Consider the following 16,126-nt stretch of genomic DNA (forward strand, 5'->3'; position numbering starts at 1 on the left):
AAACACTCCTGAGAACAACTCACTGCATAAAAATTCCTCCCCTTTGGTTCTTTTGACAATTCTCTTAAAGCTATGAGCTCTGGTCACCAATTGTCAATGGAAACAGTTTTTCTTCATTTTTCTTTTCATCAGAACTCCTTATACTTTTGAACATCTCTATTAAACCTCCCCTTAACAATCTCTGCTCCAAAGAGAACAGGCCCAGCTTCTCTTGTTCCTCCACTTTATTGAAGTTCCTCATCCCTGCTACCATTCTAGTAAACCTCCTCTGCACTGTCTCCAAGGCTTTCATACCCTTCCTAAAATGTGCTGCCCAGAACTGGCGACAATACTCTAATTGAGGCCTAACTTGTGACTAATGAAGGGTCATCCTAACATTTTTTGTTATGTGATCTCCATAGTGCCAAGAGCACAAACTGACTCCAACTCCCAAAAGGTCCAGTTGAGTGGTCCACAGGCCCGCTTGAAATGCTGTGCCAAGAGTCACTCTTGCCCTCATTGTCCTCACCCAGATCTCTCTCTGGATGTGCGACACACCACTAAAATCACCTACACCAGCATTGCTGCTCACCAGAGCTCGACTATCTCTCTCTCTCTCTCTTTCTTTAGAAGAAATAAGGAAGTTAAAAAGATCTTGCAAAAAGGACTCAGTAGCTAAATGTGGTACTAAGCTTGGTGTGGCACTGAGCTACAGAGACTGGAAGACCCCGGATCCAGCTCTGGTCTGTGATCAGTTACCTTGGTTCAGTGAGTGGTCAGCACAGTATGTGTGTGTGTGTGTGTGTGTGTGTGTGTGTGTGCATTGTGTATGAGGGTTAATGTGAGTGTTTGTGCAAGTGTTGGTATGTGAGTGAGTTGGCAGAACTTTGCCCTCGTTGGGTGGGCTCGGCGGGGACGAGCGGGAGTGGTCGGGAAGCTGACTGCCGCCCATGACCGCGATTTCATGCTGGTGGGCCTCCAGCACTCCAGCTCAGTGCTGCCTCCCTGTGGCGGGAGGAGGAGGGTGAGTGTGCGCAGTGAAAGCTCCCTGAGCCTCAGGGAGCTGAAGATTTAAAAAATGAAAGATAAAGACTTTTAAAATGTTAAGAAAAACATGTCCCCTCATGTGACTCTGTCACATGAGCAGACACATGTTATTAATGAAACGTTAAAATTTTTATTTAAATTTTAATTGCTATTGGAAACCCTCATCCTGCCTGTGGATGAGGTTTCCTAAAATAATCCAAAGGCTGCTTGGCCTTTTCGGCTGCCCGACAACTGTAAGGTTAGGCAGGCAGCGAAAAGTTTCATTTAATTGGTACTTTAATGGCCTTAATAGGCCTGTTCATTGTTGGCAGGTGGGCTGCTGACTCCCACGCGTGCCCGCCGACCGAAATATCGCGTGAGTGCACGATGATGTCGGGATGCTTGCCCCCAGCGTCATCATGGGTTATTTTACCCTCATTTGGGTCGGGCGCGCACCCGCCCATCGAGTGAAAAATTCTGGCCAGTGTGCGTGAGTGAGACTGTTAGTACGTGCGTTAGTGTACGTTTGTGTGAGTTTTAGTCGACTGAGTGTTAATGTTTGTGTGAACGTGTGGTAATTGTGAGCGTGTGTGAGTGTTAGTTTGTGAGTGAGATAGTGTTTGTGTGTTAGTGTGTAAAAGTGTTTGTGTGAGAGGCTGTGTGTCAGTGTGTGAGTGAGTGCTTGTGTGTGCGCGTCTGGGTGCAGTTGTGTGTGTGAGTTTTTGATTGTGTGTGTAAGAGTGAACGTGGGTGAGTGCTAGTATGTTTTTTGGTTGTGCATGAATGTGAGTGAGTGCGCGTATTTTAGAATATGTGTGTGAGTGAGTGACTGACTGGGGCCTCCTGATATTGGGGCTCCCATTCAGCATCCAGGAGCTCCACATTAATAAATGATGCTGCCTCTTTGATGAAGGTACGTTGCACACATGTAGAGTGGCCAATTTGATTGAGTTTGGGAGGCTGTGCCATGTCACTTGGAAATATTTCAGAATATTAAGGACCAAAATCATTGTGCACACTCTCCAGGAGCAAACAGGGAGGGAAAGAGGGAGCCTCACTGAGCAGTGTTACAAAGCTCGGAGGCTACAAACAAATGCTCTGCTTCCTTGCAGTCCAAAATGGTGAAATACATACAAAATGGAGGTGCAATTTCACACACAGTGAGGGCTTTCTGTGGAGTGATACTAATTTGCCTCTGGCAGAAAAGGAAATAATGAACGACAGTGGACATTCGCTCATCTCTACCCTAGTGCTTTTTGCCTACATGTATGTGAAACTAGTAAACACTGGGCAGGATTTTCGGGTCATTGGGCAGGCGCAGTGGGCGGGTCTGGGAGCGGCTGGGAAACAGGCTGCTGCCCATGATCGGCCCCCGTCCGCGATTTCATGCCAATTAATGGCCAGCCGGCGTGAAAGGCCCACTGAAAAGCCCAGCGCTGTGGGGGGGGCGGGGGGAGGAGAGCGAGCACTGAAGTCAGCGCCGGCGCAGGGGGAGTGCGCAATGAAAACCCCCTGAAGACGAGAGCCGCCTCAGGGAGCCGAAGAATTTTCAACCCAAAAATAAACGTGAGGAAATTCCGAAAAAAAATTCCCACCCATAAGGATCACTCACCTAAACATACTGATGATAAAAATTCTGCCCAAACGTTTTTATTTTTAAAAATTAACTTTGGACACCTCATCCTGCCCTTGTATGAGGTTTCCTCAAAAATCCAAAGGCTGCCTGGCCGATTTGGTCGGCCAGTAAAAAATCCAGCTCATTTACTACGTTAATGGCCTTTAAATAGGCCTCTTTAGTAACGAGCCCGTCGACTAAAATATCGCGTGCTATTCCACGCTCCAAGCAAAAAATCCTGCCCATTGTGAAGGCTGATAGTTTTATTACTGAGGCTGGCTTTTAATTCCAGATTTTTTGATTAATTCATTGAATTGAAATTCCACCACCTGCTGTGGTGGGATTTGAACTTGTTGCCCTAGACATATTAAGGGGTTAATTAGATTAGTAGTCATGTGACATGACCACTTTGCCACCATCTCCCCAGTTACAGTTAGAGCTGCAGGGAGCAGGATGGGAACTCAACTCATCTCCGACTTCGCTGGGGGAGGGGGAGGGGTTAAAATATTCTTCTTGGCTGCTTACCCACAGTGGAGGGTAACATCTGCTTGCCCTATTCTACCTTCAAGAAAGAAAGACTTGCATTAATATAGCACCTTTCACAACCTCAAGACACCTCAAAGCACTTTACAGCCAATGAAGTACTTTTGTGTAGCCACTGTTGCAATGTCGGAAACACGGCTATCAATTTACACACAAGCTCTCCGCAAACACCAAGTTCAGTTGGGTTCTGGTGTGTGCCACCCATTTCGTGTATGGATATCTACACCCTCACCTGACTCCCCCACCCAGCCCCCACACCCGTTCCAGGGGTCACCTCCCCAAAATAGAGCAGCCCCTTTAAATAATGAAAGACATGATCCGGAGAAACAATTAAAGGCTGTGCGAGAAGACTTGATGGAGAAGTAGGCCGAGCTGATGCTGCAGCCCCTGGTCTGCTAGGCCATGAAGTTCTTATTGACGTCGTATGAAGTCTTGCTTTTCCCATTTCTGTCGGCCTGTGTCCAGTGGTAAAAGAAGGCCTGGATACGGTGGGTTGGGCTGAAGCCGTTCTGGAGCTGAGGGGCAGAGTTCTAGAAAAGAAAAACAGAGCCTTGGTGCCCAGTGATGACATCACCCCAATTTAGAGACCCTTCGAGCCCACTACCCAATGGCTATGGGGTGCATAGCGTGAAACTAACCCCTTACTTCCCACCCCTCACCCTGCCGCCAAGTCATTCCACCCCAATTGGCAATCTCACTTCAGAAGGGGAATTGTGGTAACTGGACAAAGGGCACGATGTCTTTGGAGATGGAGGCTTGGCAGCAATGCTGGGACAGATTTACTCTGTATCTAACACATGCTGCAGCTGCAGAGAGTTTAATGGGTCAGTGTTGTAGAGGGAGCTTTACTCTGTATCTAACCCCGTGCTGTACCTGTCCTGGGAGTGTTTGATGGGGACAGTGTAGAGGGAGATTTACTCTGTATCTAATCCTGTGCTGTACCTGTCCTGGGAATGTTTGATGGGGACAGTGTAGAGGGAGATTTACTCTGTATCTAATCCCGTGCTGTACCTGTCCTGGGAGTGTCTGATGGGGAAGGTGTAGAGGGAGCTTTACTCTGTATCTAACCCCGTGCTGTACCTGCCCTGGGAGTGTTTGATGGTCACTTTGATGCAACTGAGTACATTGCTAGGTCAATTCAGAGGCCTTTTAAAAGTCAACCAGACCAAATGGACCTACAGGACACTGCAATTTAATGTTAATCAGCACCGGAATTTGGACAGTTTCGTGCCTGTTTTTATTTATTCAAGAGATGTGGGCATCACTGGCTGGGCCAGCATTTATTGCCCATCCCTAATTGCCCCTTGAGAAGGTGTTGGTGAGCTGCCTTCTTGAGCCGCTGCAGTCCATGTGGTGTAGGTACACCCACAGCGCTGTTAGGGAGGGAGTTCTAGGATTTTGACCCAGCGACAGTGAAGGATCGGCCGATATATTTCCAAGTCAGGATGGTGAGTGGCTTGGAGGGGAACTCTCAGGTGGGTGATGTTCCCATCTATCTGCTGCACTTGTCCTTCTAGATGGTAGTGGTCGTGAACCATGACTATTTGGATTTGGACTGGGAACCTCACTTCATAACTTAATGTGGCCTTCGATATGATAAACAAAAACAACTTGCATTAATATAGCAACTTTAACATAATAAAATATCCCAAGGCACTGGACAAGCTTTATTAGACTAAATTTGACAATGAGGCACATAAGACAATAACAGAACAGATGACCAAAAGCTGGTTAAAAGTTAAAGGCTTTAAGGAGCATTCAAAGGAAGAAAGCAGGATAGGGAGGAGGAGAGGTTTACGGAGGGAATTACGGAGCTCAAGGCAGCTGAAGGCACGGCCACCAATGGTGGAGTGATTAAAATTTGAGCTGCCCAAAAGGCCAGAATTGGTTAAGTGCAGATATCTTGGGAGGTTGGGTGGGCTAAAGACAGTTGGGGGGTGTGGGTGGGGGTGGGGTCAGGGGTGTTAGGACCCAGAGGGATTTGAGTACATTTTAAAATTGAGACCGTAGTCAATGTTGGTCGGCAAGCATGGGGGAGTGATGGGTGAACGGGAGTCAGGGTAAGGGGCAGCAGGTTTGAGAAGGTGTCGTGGTATTGTCGCTGGACTAATAATCTAGAGATCCAGGGTTTGAATCCAAATGGTGGAATTTGGATTCAGTAAAAATCTGGAATTAAAAGTCTAATGATGACCATGAAACCATTGTCGATTGTTGTAAAAACCCATCTGGTTCACTGATGCCCTTTAGGGAAGGAAATCTACCTGGTCTGGCCTACATGTGACTCCAGACCCACAGCAATGTGGTTGACTCTTAAAAGCCCTCTGAATAAGGGCAACTAGGGATGGGCAATCAATGCTGGCCCAGCCAGCGAAGACCACATCCCATGAATGAATTAAAAAAAACAGCAGCATGTGGTTTTCCTGCTGAATCATCTCTCTCTAAATCACTACTTTGTGCAGAAATGCCCTTTTTATGAGGCTGCCATTTTGAGAGGCAAACTGTTCAGTTAGTTTTAAACTGGCGTACCTTAATTAACATTAACTCCTTGTAATCCTGGTCTGAGGTAACAGGAGAAGGCTGTAACTCCATCGTTGCCTCTCTGGAGAACTCAGGGGAAGAGCCCAATGTTCTTACGTGCCCTGTGGATGTCTCCTGGGTGTCTCAGTGGAATGAGAGGAGAGGGGCCAAGAGAGTGGCAGGGAAATGTAGGAGAGGGAGTGCAGAAAGAGGGGGAAAAGAGTAAAGAAAAAGGGTTCGAATAAAGGATGGAGGGCAGACAGGAGATAAAAAGAGAGCGTGAAGAGAGAAAGGGAACAGAGAGAGAGAGAGAGAAAAAGAATAGAAACAGGGGAAAAGAGCACAGAGAAAACCAAGCGGAATGGGAAAAGGATGAGAATGGGGAATAAAAGACAGAAAGAAATTGTCAACTGAAGCCAAATATCTGATATTCATCGTATGGTACAAGGACAACAGGAAGCTATTTGAAATAACCTCAGCTCCAGGCATTATGCCCAAGCCCAGGGAACCACCCCCCAGCTCCTGAGCATCCCTTCCCAACCAGGGATTCCCCAGCTCCCAGGCATCCCCCATCCTTCGATCATAGCAATTGCCCCCGGCTCCACCCAACCACCCCACCAGCCCAAGTTACCCACCCAACTCCCCGCCCCCCCCCCCCCCCAACCCCTCCCAACTCCACCGCCCCACCAGCTCCTGAGCATCACCCCAGCTCCTGGGCCATCCCTGCCCAGAGCCCCTCACCACAGCAAGGGCATCATTCCTCCCCCCAACCCAGGAGAACACCTGCAGCTCCTGGACATCCTCCCCAGCTGAGGGCAGCCTACATCCCCCAGCCCAGGGCACCACTCCCCACTATCGAGAGAGCTTCCAGCCCAGGACACCCCATAGCCGGGGCACCATCTCCTGGCCTAAGTTAATTTATCAAAATGATACAATAAAATAAGTGGCAGGAGAAAGAAAAATAATTAGGAATGTTTGATTGAAAAGCCCGAGTGAAATGAACTTTGCTTCCCAGTGTGTCATCACTCACCATAGTTGCAGGATCTACGCACAGCGACGCAAGGAGGTGTCTGCGACTCTGGCATTCGGACCATTTATATTTCAGCCCAACAGCCTCATCGACATTCTGCAGCAAACCCCAGAGGCCATGGGCCTGTGTGCTGTAACAGAGCCACAGGAAAGGAATGACCGGCCAGCACAGTACACTTCCCCAGGAGCCAGGGGTACGCTCGCGAGATATATAGTAAATGGAACTCTCTCACCAAGAATGTAACCAGATTGTAGAGGCGCCTCCCTCTTTAACGCTCCCAGTCCAGCCCTCTCTCCCCTCTATAGTCGGGCCTCTGATTTCCCCGGCAGGATTTTTAGCCTTTGTGGAGCGAGCACAGAGGAAGGTGTGGGCACAAAAATTCACTCTGTTGGTTGGCGTGCCAGTTTGCTGGCAACATCTCTCCCCATGGCGGTTGGAGGCGAGCTGGGGATCAGGACTATCCTTGACAAGCGGTGCATAGCCAATTAATAGGAATTAAGGCCTATTGCCAGAGACCAACTGGAATTTTTCAGTGTCCTGCAGCCCACCAAGGTGCTGGAGACCATTGCATACACCTTCCAGGTGACATCCCCCTCTACCCCTTTCCCTCTCCCCTTCCTCTTCCCCGCTCACTTCCCTCTCCCCCCTCCATATCCCCACTCCCCCGCACTTCCCCCTCCTCCCCTACCCCGTCCTCTTCCCACTCTCCCCTCTCCCTCCCTTCACCCCTCCCCTCCTCCCCCGCCAGGCAACTGTTCCCATGCAGTGAAGGGTTGGGATCCCCATTTGACCCTAGCGTTGGGATCCTAGTGTGAGGAAGATCCTGCCCCTCCCCTCACCCCAGTCTAGCTCTCCCACAATGGCTTTGATTAACCCACCAGGGGTAAATAGCTTATCTATATCTACTGTAGAAATCCTTCCATCCCCTTGATCAATTATCTTACCCCTCAAACTTCTATACCCAATGAAATGCAGACCAAGTATATGCATCCTGTCCTCATAATTTAACTAGGATTGCCAACAGTAATTAAGCGTAATTAATGGCGGTTTCATCACATGACTTGCCCCTATGCTCCAGTCAGTAGTTGGCCAACATGTCCATCCTTGTGATGTATGGCCTTCCTATGCCAATCAGAAAGCAAAAAGACTTGTTACCCAATTGGATGATGCTTGACTGTCAGCCAGTCAGCCATTTTTTAATGTCCCAATGATTTTTCTCCAGGGTTGGACACAGCCGTGTCCTGGAGATTGATCTTCAATTCCTGGAGACTCCAGGTCAATCCTGGAGGGCTGGCAACCTTAAATTTAACCCTTTAGGCTCCTGTATTGTTCTGGTGAATCTATGCTGTACTGTCACTAGCCAATATATCCTTCCTGAGATGTGGTGTCCCAGAAATGAACCAATGCTCTGTCTATGTAGCAAAGAGACCTCCCTGACAAATAGGACAAGGTGCTCTATAAACACTGCCTTTTGTTCTTGTATGAGGGAGCAGGATTAAATTAATGGAGTAGTTCTGGGTATCATAACCAAGGAAAGATATATTAGCCTTGGAGGGAATGCTACATAGATTCACCAGATTTAAACCTGCACCCCAAGATTAAGCAAAGAGGAGTGATTACACCAACTAGGGTTATATTCCCTGGTACTTACAAGGTTATGTGGTGATTTGATCAAAGTTTTTGAGATATTAAGGGGAACAAATAGGGTAGATTCAGAGAAACTATTCTTGTTTTGGGGAGTCTAGGACTAGGCTCTTAAACTTCGATTCCAGATCTTTCAGGAGTAAAATTAGGAAATGCTTCTTCACACAAAGGCTGGTAGAAGTTTGGAACTCTCTTCCGCAAATGGAAATTGATGCTGGAGCAATTGTTAATTTTAAATTGGAGATAGATTTTTGTTAACCTTTGGGGGGGTTTAGGGGATATGGGGCAAAGGTGGGTATAATGAATTCGGTCACAGATCAGCCATGATCTAACTGAATGGTGGATTTTCCTTTGTTCTTATGACAGTGCAATGGAATCAAACATTTTGATATAAGGCTTCATGTGGTGTCCGAAAAGACTGAAAAGGTCAGAGCACTTTTCTCTAGAAAGGAGAAGGCTGAGGGGTGACCTGATAGAATTATGAAGGGGTTCGATAAGATAAACGTAGTGTTGCTTCCTATTGTGTGGGGAGTCCAAACCTAAGGGGCCGCTAATGGTCTCTAACAAATCTAATAAAGAATTCTGGAGAAACATCCCTACCCAGACAGAAGTTAGAATATGGAACTTGCTACCACAAAGAGTTGAGGTGCCTTGAGGGATAAAGGAATAGAAGGTTAAGCTGATAGGGTGAGATGAAGTAGGTTGGAGCATGATCTTTTGGGATGAATGGCCTGTTCCGGTGCTGTAAATTCTATGTAATTCTATGTAATATATACAGCAGATGTACAGCAACGAGGCTGTCATATGTTGGACTGACTGAGGCAGCAGCCTCCTGTGATGCCATAACTGTGGTGTGCGTGTGGTGTGGACCATCAAATTGACAATTTACTGTACCTCATGAATCCTTCGCCCCCCTCCTCTGCACCCAGCAGCTGCCCCAGGGTCGGGATCGGGTCGATCGAGCTAGTGGAAGAGATGGTGGGAAAACAGGAGCGGAACACAGGCTCCAGCCCAACCTGCAAACCAGACACAGGCGACTCAGTACAGGCAGACGAGCAACAGTTGCAGCAACTTCAAGACCATTCTCATCAGTGCCGTCAGAATGAGAATTCCTCTTTGGTTCCATTTTACACTCTTGTATTGCATGGGAAGATTATCCACATTCCGTATACTTGAGTTAAATTAAAACTCTGTTTACCGCATCCTAATTCACAACAAACTCTGTTCACCCATCACTCCTGTACTCGCCGACCTGCATTGGCTATCAGTCTAACCAACGCTTCAAAGTTAAAATTGTCACTCTTGTATTCTAATCCCTCCATAGCTTCTGCCCCCCCCACCTCTCCACCCACCCCCCCACCCTCCCTCACCACCCCCACCTGCCCCCCCATCTCTGTGACCTCCTCCTCCAGCCCAATAGTTCTGCGTTTCTACAGTTCTGGCCTCTTGCCAATTACCTTTAACCCACCATTGGTGGTGTGCCTTCAGCTGCCTGGGCCCTAAGCACTGGAGTTCCCTCCCTAAACCGCTCCAACTTACTCTCCTCCTTTAAGAGACATTCTCCTTAAAACATCCCTCCTTGACCAACTTTTTTGGTCACCAGTCCTAACATCTCCTCCTGTGGTTTGTCACCATTTTCTCCTGAGTACACCCTTTGACATGCCTTGGGACATTTATCCAAGTTAGAGATTCTGTACAAATGAAGCTGCTGTGGTGCCTTGAAGCACCTTTCCCAATGTAAGCAGCGCTATAGCATCTTATGAACTTTGACCCTTCACTCTTTAGTCTGTTGACATTATGGTCAAGTTTACTGTTTATCAAAGTCTCAGGAGGCAGAGCCAGCACCAATTGACCTGAATGGCTGCTGATTCCCTTTGTCCTCCATTTGAGGGGAAGTTAGATCAGTAGATGAGAGGAAAAGGAATAGGAGGATATGCAGATAGGTCAGATGAAATGAGATAGGTGGAGGATTGCAGAGACAAATTGGGCCAAAAGGCCCATTTCTGCACTGTAAATTCTAAGCAACAGGCTTCTTACGTTCAGCACGTGTGCTGCAGGACACTTACACTGCCCAGTGACGATTCTGAAGATGATGTTGGCTGAAACGTGTGACGTTCCAAGGCAGTTAACCACCACTTCCCTCCGGCTCCCCGCTGTGGCACCTCCCACTTGTTCAAGGGGAAAGCATCAAAGCTGCTCTCCTGGGTCTGCCTGTCTTCACCGTGGAAGGCCCTCCAGCCACCTTCGGAGCTAAGGTCATGACTGGGTATGACCCTGGTGGGTGGGCAGGTGCTTTGCCAGCTTCCCGTTGCCCTGTTTGAAGGACCTAAAAGGATGACACATCAGAGATAAACGTCTGATACAATATGAGTCTCAGCTTCCAGTTCAGGCGGGTCACTGCCTCCACACAAAGAAGCAATTTGGGATTCCCTGATCACTCAGTGGATAATGGTTACACTAAAAACAGGATGAAATCATTCAGTCCGTCTAGACTGTTCTGCCTTTCAATCATATCATGATTGATCTGTATCCCAGCCCCATTTATCTTCATAACCCCTGACACCCTTAACCAGCAAACATCTACCAATAATCTTGAAAGCTTCACCGGACCTCCTGAATTCACAGGTTTTCGTGGGATTAGAAAGCTTCAGATTTCCACTACCCTTTGTGTGAAGTGCTTCCTGATTTCACTCCTGAACGGCTGAGCTCTAATTTTAAGGTTATGCCCGCTTTTCTGAATGCCCTCTCCACAGGAAAATTAGGTTATATCTACCCTATCGGATATTTCTAAAAGACACCCCCTCAATCTTCTAAAGACAAGGGAATAGAAATCAAGTTTATCCAACCTGTCCTCAAAATTGAATTGACCAACAGGACCAGAGGCCAGTTCAACTCCTGTTCTGTGCTGATGTGCGTGGGCAATGATTGGGGGAGGGACACTCCACTTAGTTGAAAGGGCAGTGGAAGCAGCTACAATAGTAGCTTTCAAATGGCAATTGGATATGTACTTGAAAAGGAAAAATTTGCAGGGCAATAGGGAAAGAGTGGAGAAGTTGGACTAATTGGATAGCCCTTTCAATGGGTCGAATGGCCTCCTGTCTTGTAAGATTCCATGAATGAGGGAGGAATTCCTCAAGAGTCTTTGTCTGGAATTGGCTGTGAGTCCTTTAACCTTCCCTGGGACCTTGCTTTAGTAATTGGGGTGCATGCTGGTGGAGGCAATGCCATCAGGGCATTTGGTTACCTTTTTCCATCCATCTTTCCCCAGTTACCAATTATGAAAGCCTGGCCCAGAGCTGAGAGGCCACAATGTGGTGCTGATCCATTACAAACCCCAATGTTATAAATGGAGGTATGGTGCAGTATCATAGAATGATAGAATCTTGCAGAAATGGGCTATTTCTTACAGAAACTGGGGGAGGTGATGGCTTGGTGGTATTGTCACTGGAATAGTAATCCAGACAGCCCAGGGTAATACTCTGGGGATCTGGGTTTGAATCCTGCCACGGCAGGTGGTGGAATTTGAGTTCATTAAAAATCTGGATTTAAAAGTCTAACTATAGCCATGAAAAGATTGTCGTCTGATTCACTAATGTCCCTTAGGGAAGGAAATCTGCTGTCCTTACCTGGTCTGGTGACTCCAAACCCACAATAATGTGGTTCACACTTAAATACCCTCTGAACTAGGGGGCAACTAGGGATGGGTGATAAATGCTGGCCTGGCCAGTGACACCCGCATCCCACCCTTGTGCCTGTGCCGGCTCTTTGAAAGACTTCTCCAATTAAGTCCCACACACCAGCTTTTTTTTCCCCTAAAAATCTGCAAATCAACCCTCTTTGTGGATATTTTAATTCAGCACTTGCCCTGTGACCCTTCTAACAATGATGTTGCTGGCAGCAGCTGGGTCCTCAGTGTGACGTCTCATCTGAAAAACGGCAGCTTCGATGGACAGAGGCTAAAACATCAGTGGAAACCTGTGCTGACTTGGCCGAGGCACTCTACATTCCTGGGGTTCCAGGCGGGGAGGGAGTTTGGGGAGAATAAATCAGCCGGACATCAGTTGACATCAGAGGAGGTTCAACTGTGGTGCTCCCACAGCCAAATGTCCTGCTGACACTCATGGTGTCAACTCACGGATGATGATCGGTTGCTTGGGCAAGTTTATCAGGCAGGGCACCCTTCACCAATGGAGCTCAACTGCCAGTCAGGAGACAGGGAGAGAGAAGAGAAAATCGGAGGTTGAGAAAGAAACTATTTTGCAAAATCTTTTTATTTAAAAAGCAACCTCATGGGCGACAGAGAGTTAAAGTATTATTGCTCAGAGCCAAGCAAGAGATAGACCAAGCAGCCCACATGGATGTGATCAACCAGCCTCCAGTCACAACAGAATCTCACGCTCAAGGGGCTGGGTTTTACAAAGGCTAATTGGGGTTACCCCTCCCAGCCCTCGGTAAAATACAGCATGATCACACTGGGTCAGCAATCCAGTCTCCGATAATACGGAAGGCGAGCAGACCCCTGAAATCAGAAGCCCACCTGCCTTCACAAAAGAGTCAGTTGCCAAGCTATTAAGCTTGGTTAAAAAAAAGCTAATGGTCTGCAATTTTTTGTGGCCAGCTCCATTTTGTGGGAGGTACACGGGAAAAACGTTGGGAATTAGTTATGCCAGATATACGGTTGGGGGTTTCATGGTGGCACAAGGGCAAATGAAAAGCCCTGCAAACGTGTCCAGGAGTGCTGTAGCAGCAGAGTTTGCCCGGTTAGTGTACTTGTACAGGCTGACAGAACAACTAAAGAGAGAGTGAGAGGGCAGCTTGACTTTAAATTGGTGGCTGGGACTGACTTCCTAACTCCCCTTCACACCAGACGTCCAGTCTAGACACTTGATTTGCTGTGAAGCCCCCCTATGCGACACTAATTCTCGCCAACTGGCCACTAATTGGCTGGCTGCGTGCTTGATTCAATTTGATGTCACCGCGCGTTCCCCATTCCGCCTCCCTTACCCTGACATTAAGTAAAATCCAGCCCGAGGTTTCATACCAGCCCACCCAACCGAATGCCCAACTCTGGGTGCTCACTGCCTATCATGGAGCCTTGCTCCCCGCTGCACGGTTTCGCCCCCACCTGGTTTTGCTGCCATGTTGTCGGACCCTCGCCTCCACATTCTGCTGGTCGCCATGTCCTCACCTGAATCCTGACTCCAGCCAGCTGTAGTGCCGCTCTGTTCATGCAGATTCTCACACTCCAGTCCCAGAGGGCCTGGAAATTCGGCCCAGTGCACCAGGTTCCCCGCCTTCTCAAAACTACCAAACTCATCGTCATGTTCCTCGGCTTCCTTGTGTTCCTCACAGTCACTCGCACCAACCTTCTCCCCTGCCTGGGTGGCATCACACAGCTGGGCATGGCCTTCCACAGTGCCTGTTGCCAAACTTACCAGGCCTGCAAGCCTGGTACCCTCCTGGGTTTCTGATAGGCCAGTCACTTTGGTAACAGTCCCTTCAACAGCCTGGATGTTCTGGTCCCTCCATTGGTGTTTGTGAGGCTCTGCCTGTTCTTCAAATGCACCATCTTTACAAGCACATAGTGCATGATCCTGAAAGCTCCCACCCTGCCTGCGACCAGTCCCATGATAGGCCTTACACTCGGCCTCCACTGTGTGACCAACTCCATCAGCGGGCCCACCCCCTGCCTCTGCTGTGGGACCAACTCCATGACAGGGCCCACCCCCTGCCTCTGCTGTGGGACCAACTCCATGACAGGGCCCAACCCCTGCCTCCACTGTGTGACCAACTCCATGACAGGGCCCACCCCCTGCCTCTGCTGTGGGACCAGCTCCATCACAGGGCCCACCCCCAGCCTCTGCTGTGGGACCAACTCCATGACAGGGCCCACCCCCTGCCTCCGTTGTGGGACCAACTCCATGACAGGGCCCAACACATGCCTCTGGTGTGTGGCCAGTTGGATGACAGGGCCCATCCTCTGCCTCTGCCCTGGGACCAGCTCTAAGGTACAGCCCATCCCCAGCCTCCATTGTGCGACCGACTCCATGGCAGGACCTATCCTTTCCTTTCACTGTGGGTCGAGTGACAGCCCCAGCCAGGTGCGTCGGCCTCTTGGCATCCATATTGCCAAGTCCCTCAAGCCTCTCCTGGGGGTGACGGCCAGGCAGCTGCACCATCCGGCCACTGTCCTCAGCCAATTGAAGAGGGGCTCGTCTCCAGCAGCAGCCATTGCCCTGCCGTTGTCCCTTCCCAGCCGGGCTGAGCGGGACCCACAGGCTGTGGTCGGCCTTGGCTTGTGGAGAAAGCCTGCTCACCAAATCCCCAGCACCATAGAGCGGGCGGCCTGACAGCATCATTTCCCTCAACAGCCAGGTCCCTTCTCCATTTAAAGCTGGAAAAGGCTCTGAAACTCCATCCCCTGTGTTGGACGCTTGCCTAGCGTCCCCTGAAAGCTCTGCTTTCTTTCCTTTCCTGGCATCCACACCTACGACTTTTCAAAGCTTTTTAATTTGAATGTGGCATGACAAAGCCTTGAAAGCACCTCTTTCAGCACCACCAACCCCCACCACCCCCACCGCCACCCCGCTCCCTTCCTCCCCCTCCCCACTGCCCCTTCACCTACTTACAGTCTCCAAGCACAATCTGAATTCTGCCCCTCAAACCATTTTTGTGGTGTGCCCACCTTGGGAAGCGCAGGCCCTGGGCCCCAGCTCTAGGAGATGGGGACAATTGGATGGCAGCTTTGCTGCTGAGGAGGACTTGAAACAGCCCCTGCTCTTTCTCCCCTCCTTCTTTAGTTCAGTTCCCAGGGATCTGAGCAAAGTTAATCCATTTCTGTTGATCCAGAAAGGTCGCAGCTGAAGTAAGGTCTGGGATCAAGTTCCACGCGGTATACAGGAGTCGAACCACACAGCTGTACAGAAGAACAATAAAAGTCAGTGTGACAATCAAGGCCAGCATACTTCGTGTATCCAGCACACTAAACTGTACCCCCATTCCTGAAAGAAAAGACTTGCATTTATATAGCGTCTTTCATGACCTTCGGACATCCCAAAATGCTTTGCACCCAATGAAGAGCTTTACAAGTGTTGTAGGAAACCCAGCAGCCAATTTGTGCACAGCAAGCTCCCATAAGCAGCAGTGGGACAAGGACCAGATAATTACCACCTCGACCTGCGTCCAAGAAGTTATCCTTCATGTATGGGGCTTGGCTGAACAAAATACTTGTCTATGGAGGGCATCATGGCTACATCTGATCCTATTCACATCCAGGGTCACTGGATAATAATCAGGATCAGGAACCTTCCTTTCTCAGGCACCAACTGAGGTCAGCTAATTCCACAAAGGCCTGGGATTGTCCATTTCTGGTCTGTGAGACTTAATATTGTTGATATATGACAGAGAGAGAAAGTGAGTGAGTTATGGATTTAGCCTAGCAACAGCCAGTGTATTCAGAATTAAGCAACAAAATGCTCCAACTGTAACAGCAACAACACAAAAACCAGTCATGCATGTTTAATAAGACAAGATTTTTAAAAAAAATTGTTCTTTTGGATGTGAGCGTTGCTGGAAAGGAAATATTTATTGCCCATCCCTAATTGCCCTTCAGAAGTTGGAGGTGAGCCACCTTCTTGAACTGTTGCAATCCATGTGGTGTAGGTACACCCACAGTGCTGATGGGCAGGGAGTTCCAGAATTTTGACCAGTGACAGTGAAGGAACAGCGATATGTTTCCAAGTCAGGATGGTGAGTGACTTGTTTGGAAACTT

The 16,126-nt window shown here is 48.7% G+C and overlaps 1 protein-coding gene across 2 annotated transcripts; it reads right to left on the reverse strand.

Annotated features, from left to right (window-relative positions):
- Nucleotides 1–1,725: 1,725 nt before the first annotated feature.
- Nucleotides 1,726–14,892, reverse strand: LOC121272636. Of its 2 annotated transcripts, XM_041179322.1 has the most exons (6): nt 13,543–14,892; nt 10,421–10,680; nt 9,249–9,370; nt 6,711–6,840; nt 5,690–5,815; nt 1,726–3,693 (listed from the first exon to the last, which is right to left on the reverse strand). In XM_041179322.1, the coding sequence occupies exons 1-6, from the start codon at nt 14,711–14,713 to the stop codon at nt 3,559–3,561; spliced, it is 1,944 nt and encodes a 647-aa protein (XP_041035256.1). In that variant the 5' UTR covers nt 14,714–14,892; the 3' UTR covers nt 1,726–3,558. The 2 variants fall into 2 exon arrangements, with proteins under 2 accessions (XP_041035256.1, XP_041035257.1); XM_041179323.1 differs by lacking the exon at nt 5,690–5,815.
- Between the last annotated feature and the right edge of the window lie 1,234 nt (nt 14,893–16,126).

The sequence above is a fragment of the Carcharodon carcharias genome, chromosome 34 (genome assembly GCF_017639515.1).
Source record: "Carcharodon carcharias isolate sCarCar2 chromosome 34, sCarCar2.pri, whole genome shotgun sequence".
NCBI classification, from domain to species: Eukaryota; Metazoa; Chordata; class Chondrichthyes; order Lamniformes; family Lamnidae; genus Carcharodon; species Carcharodon carcharias.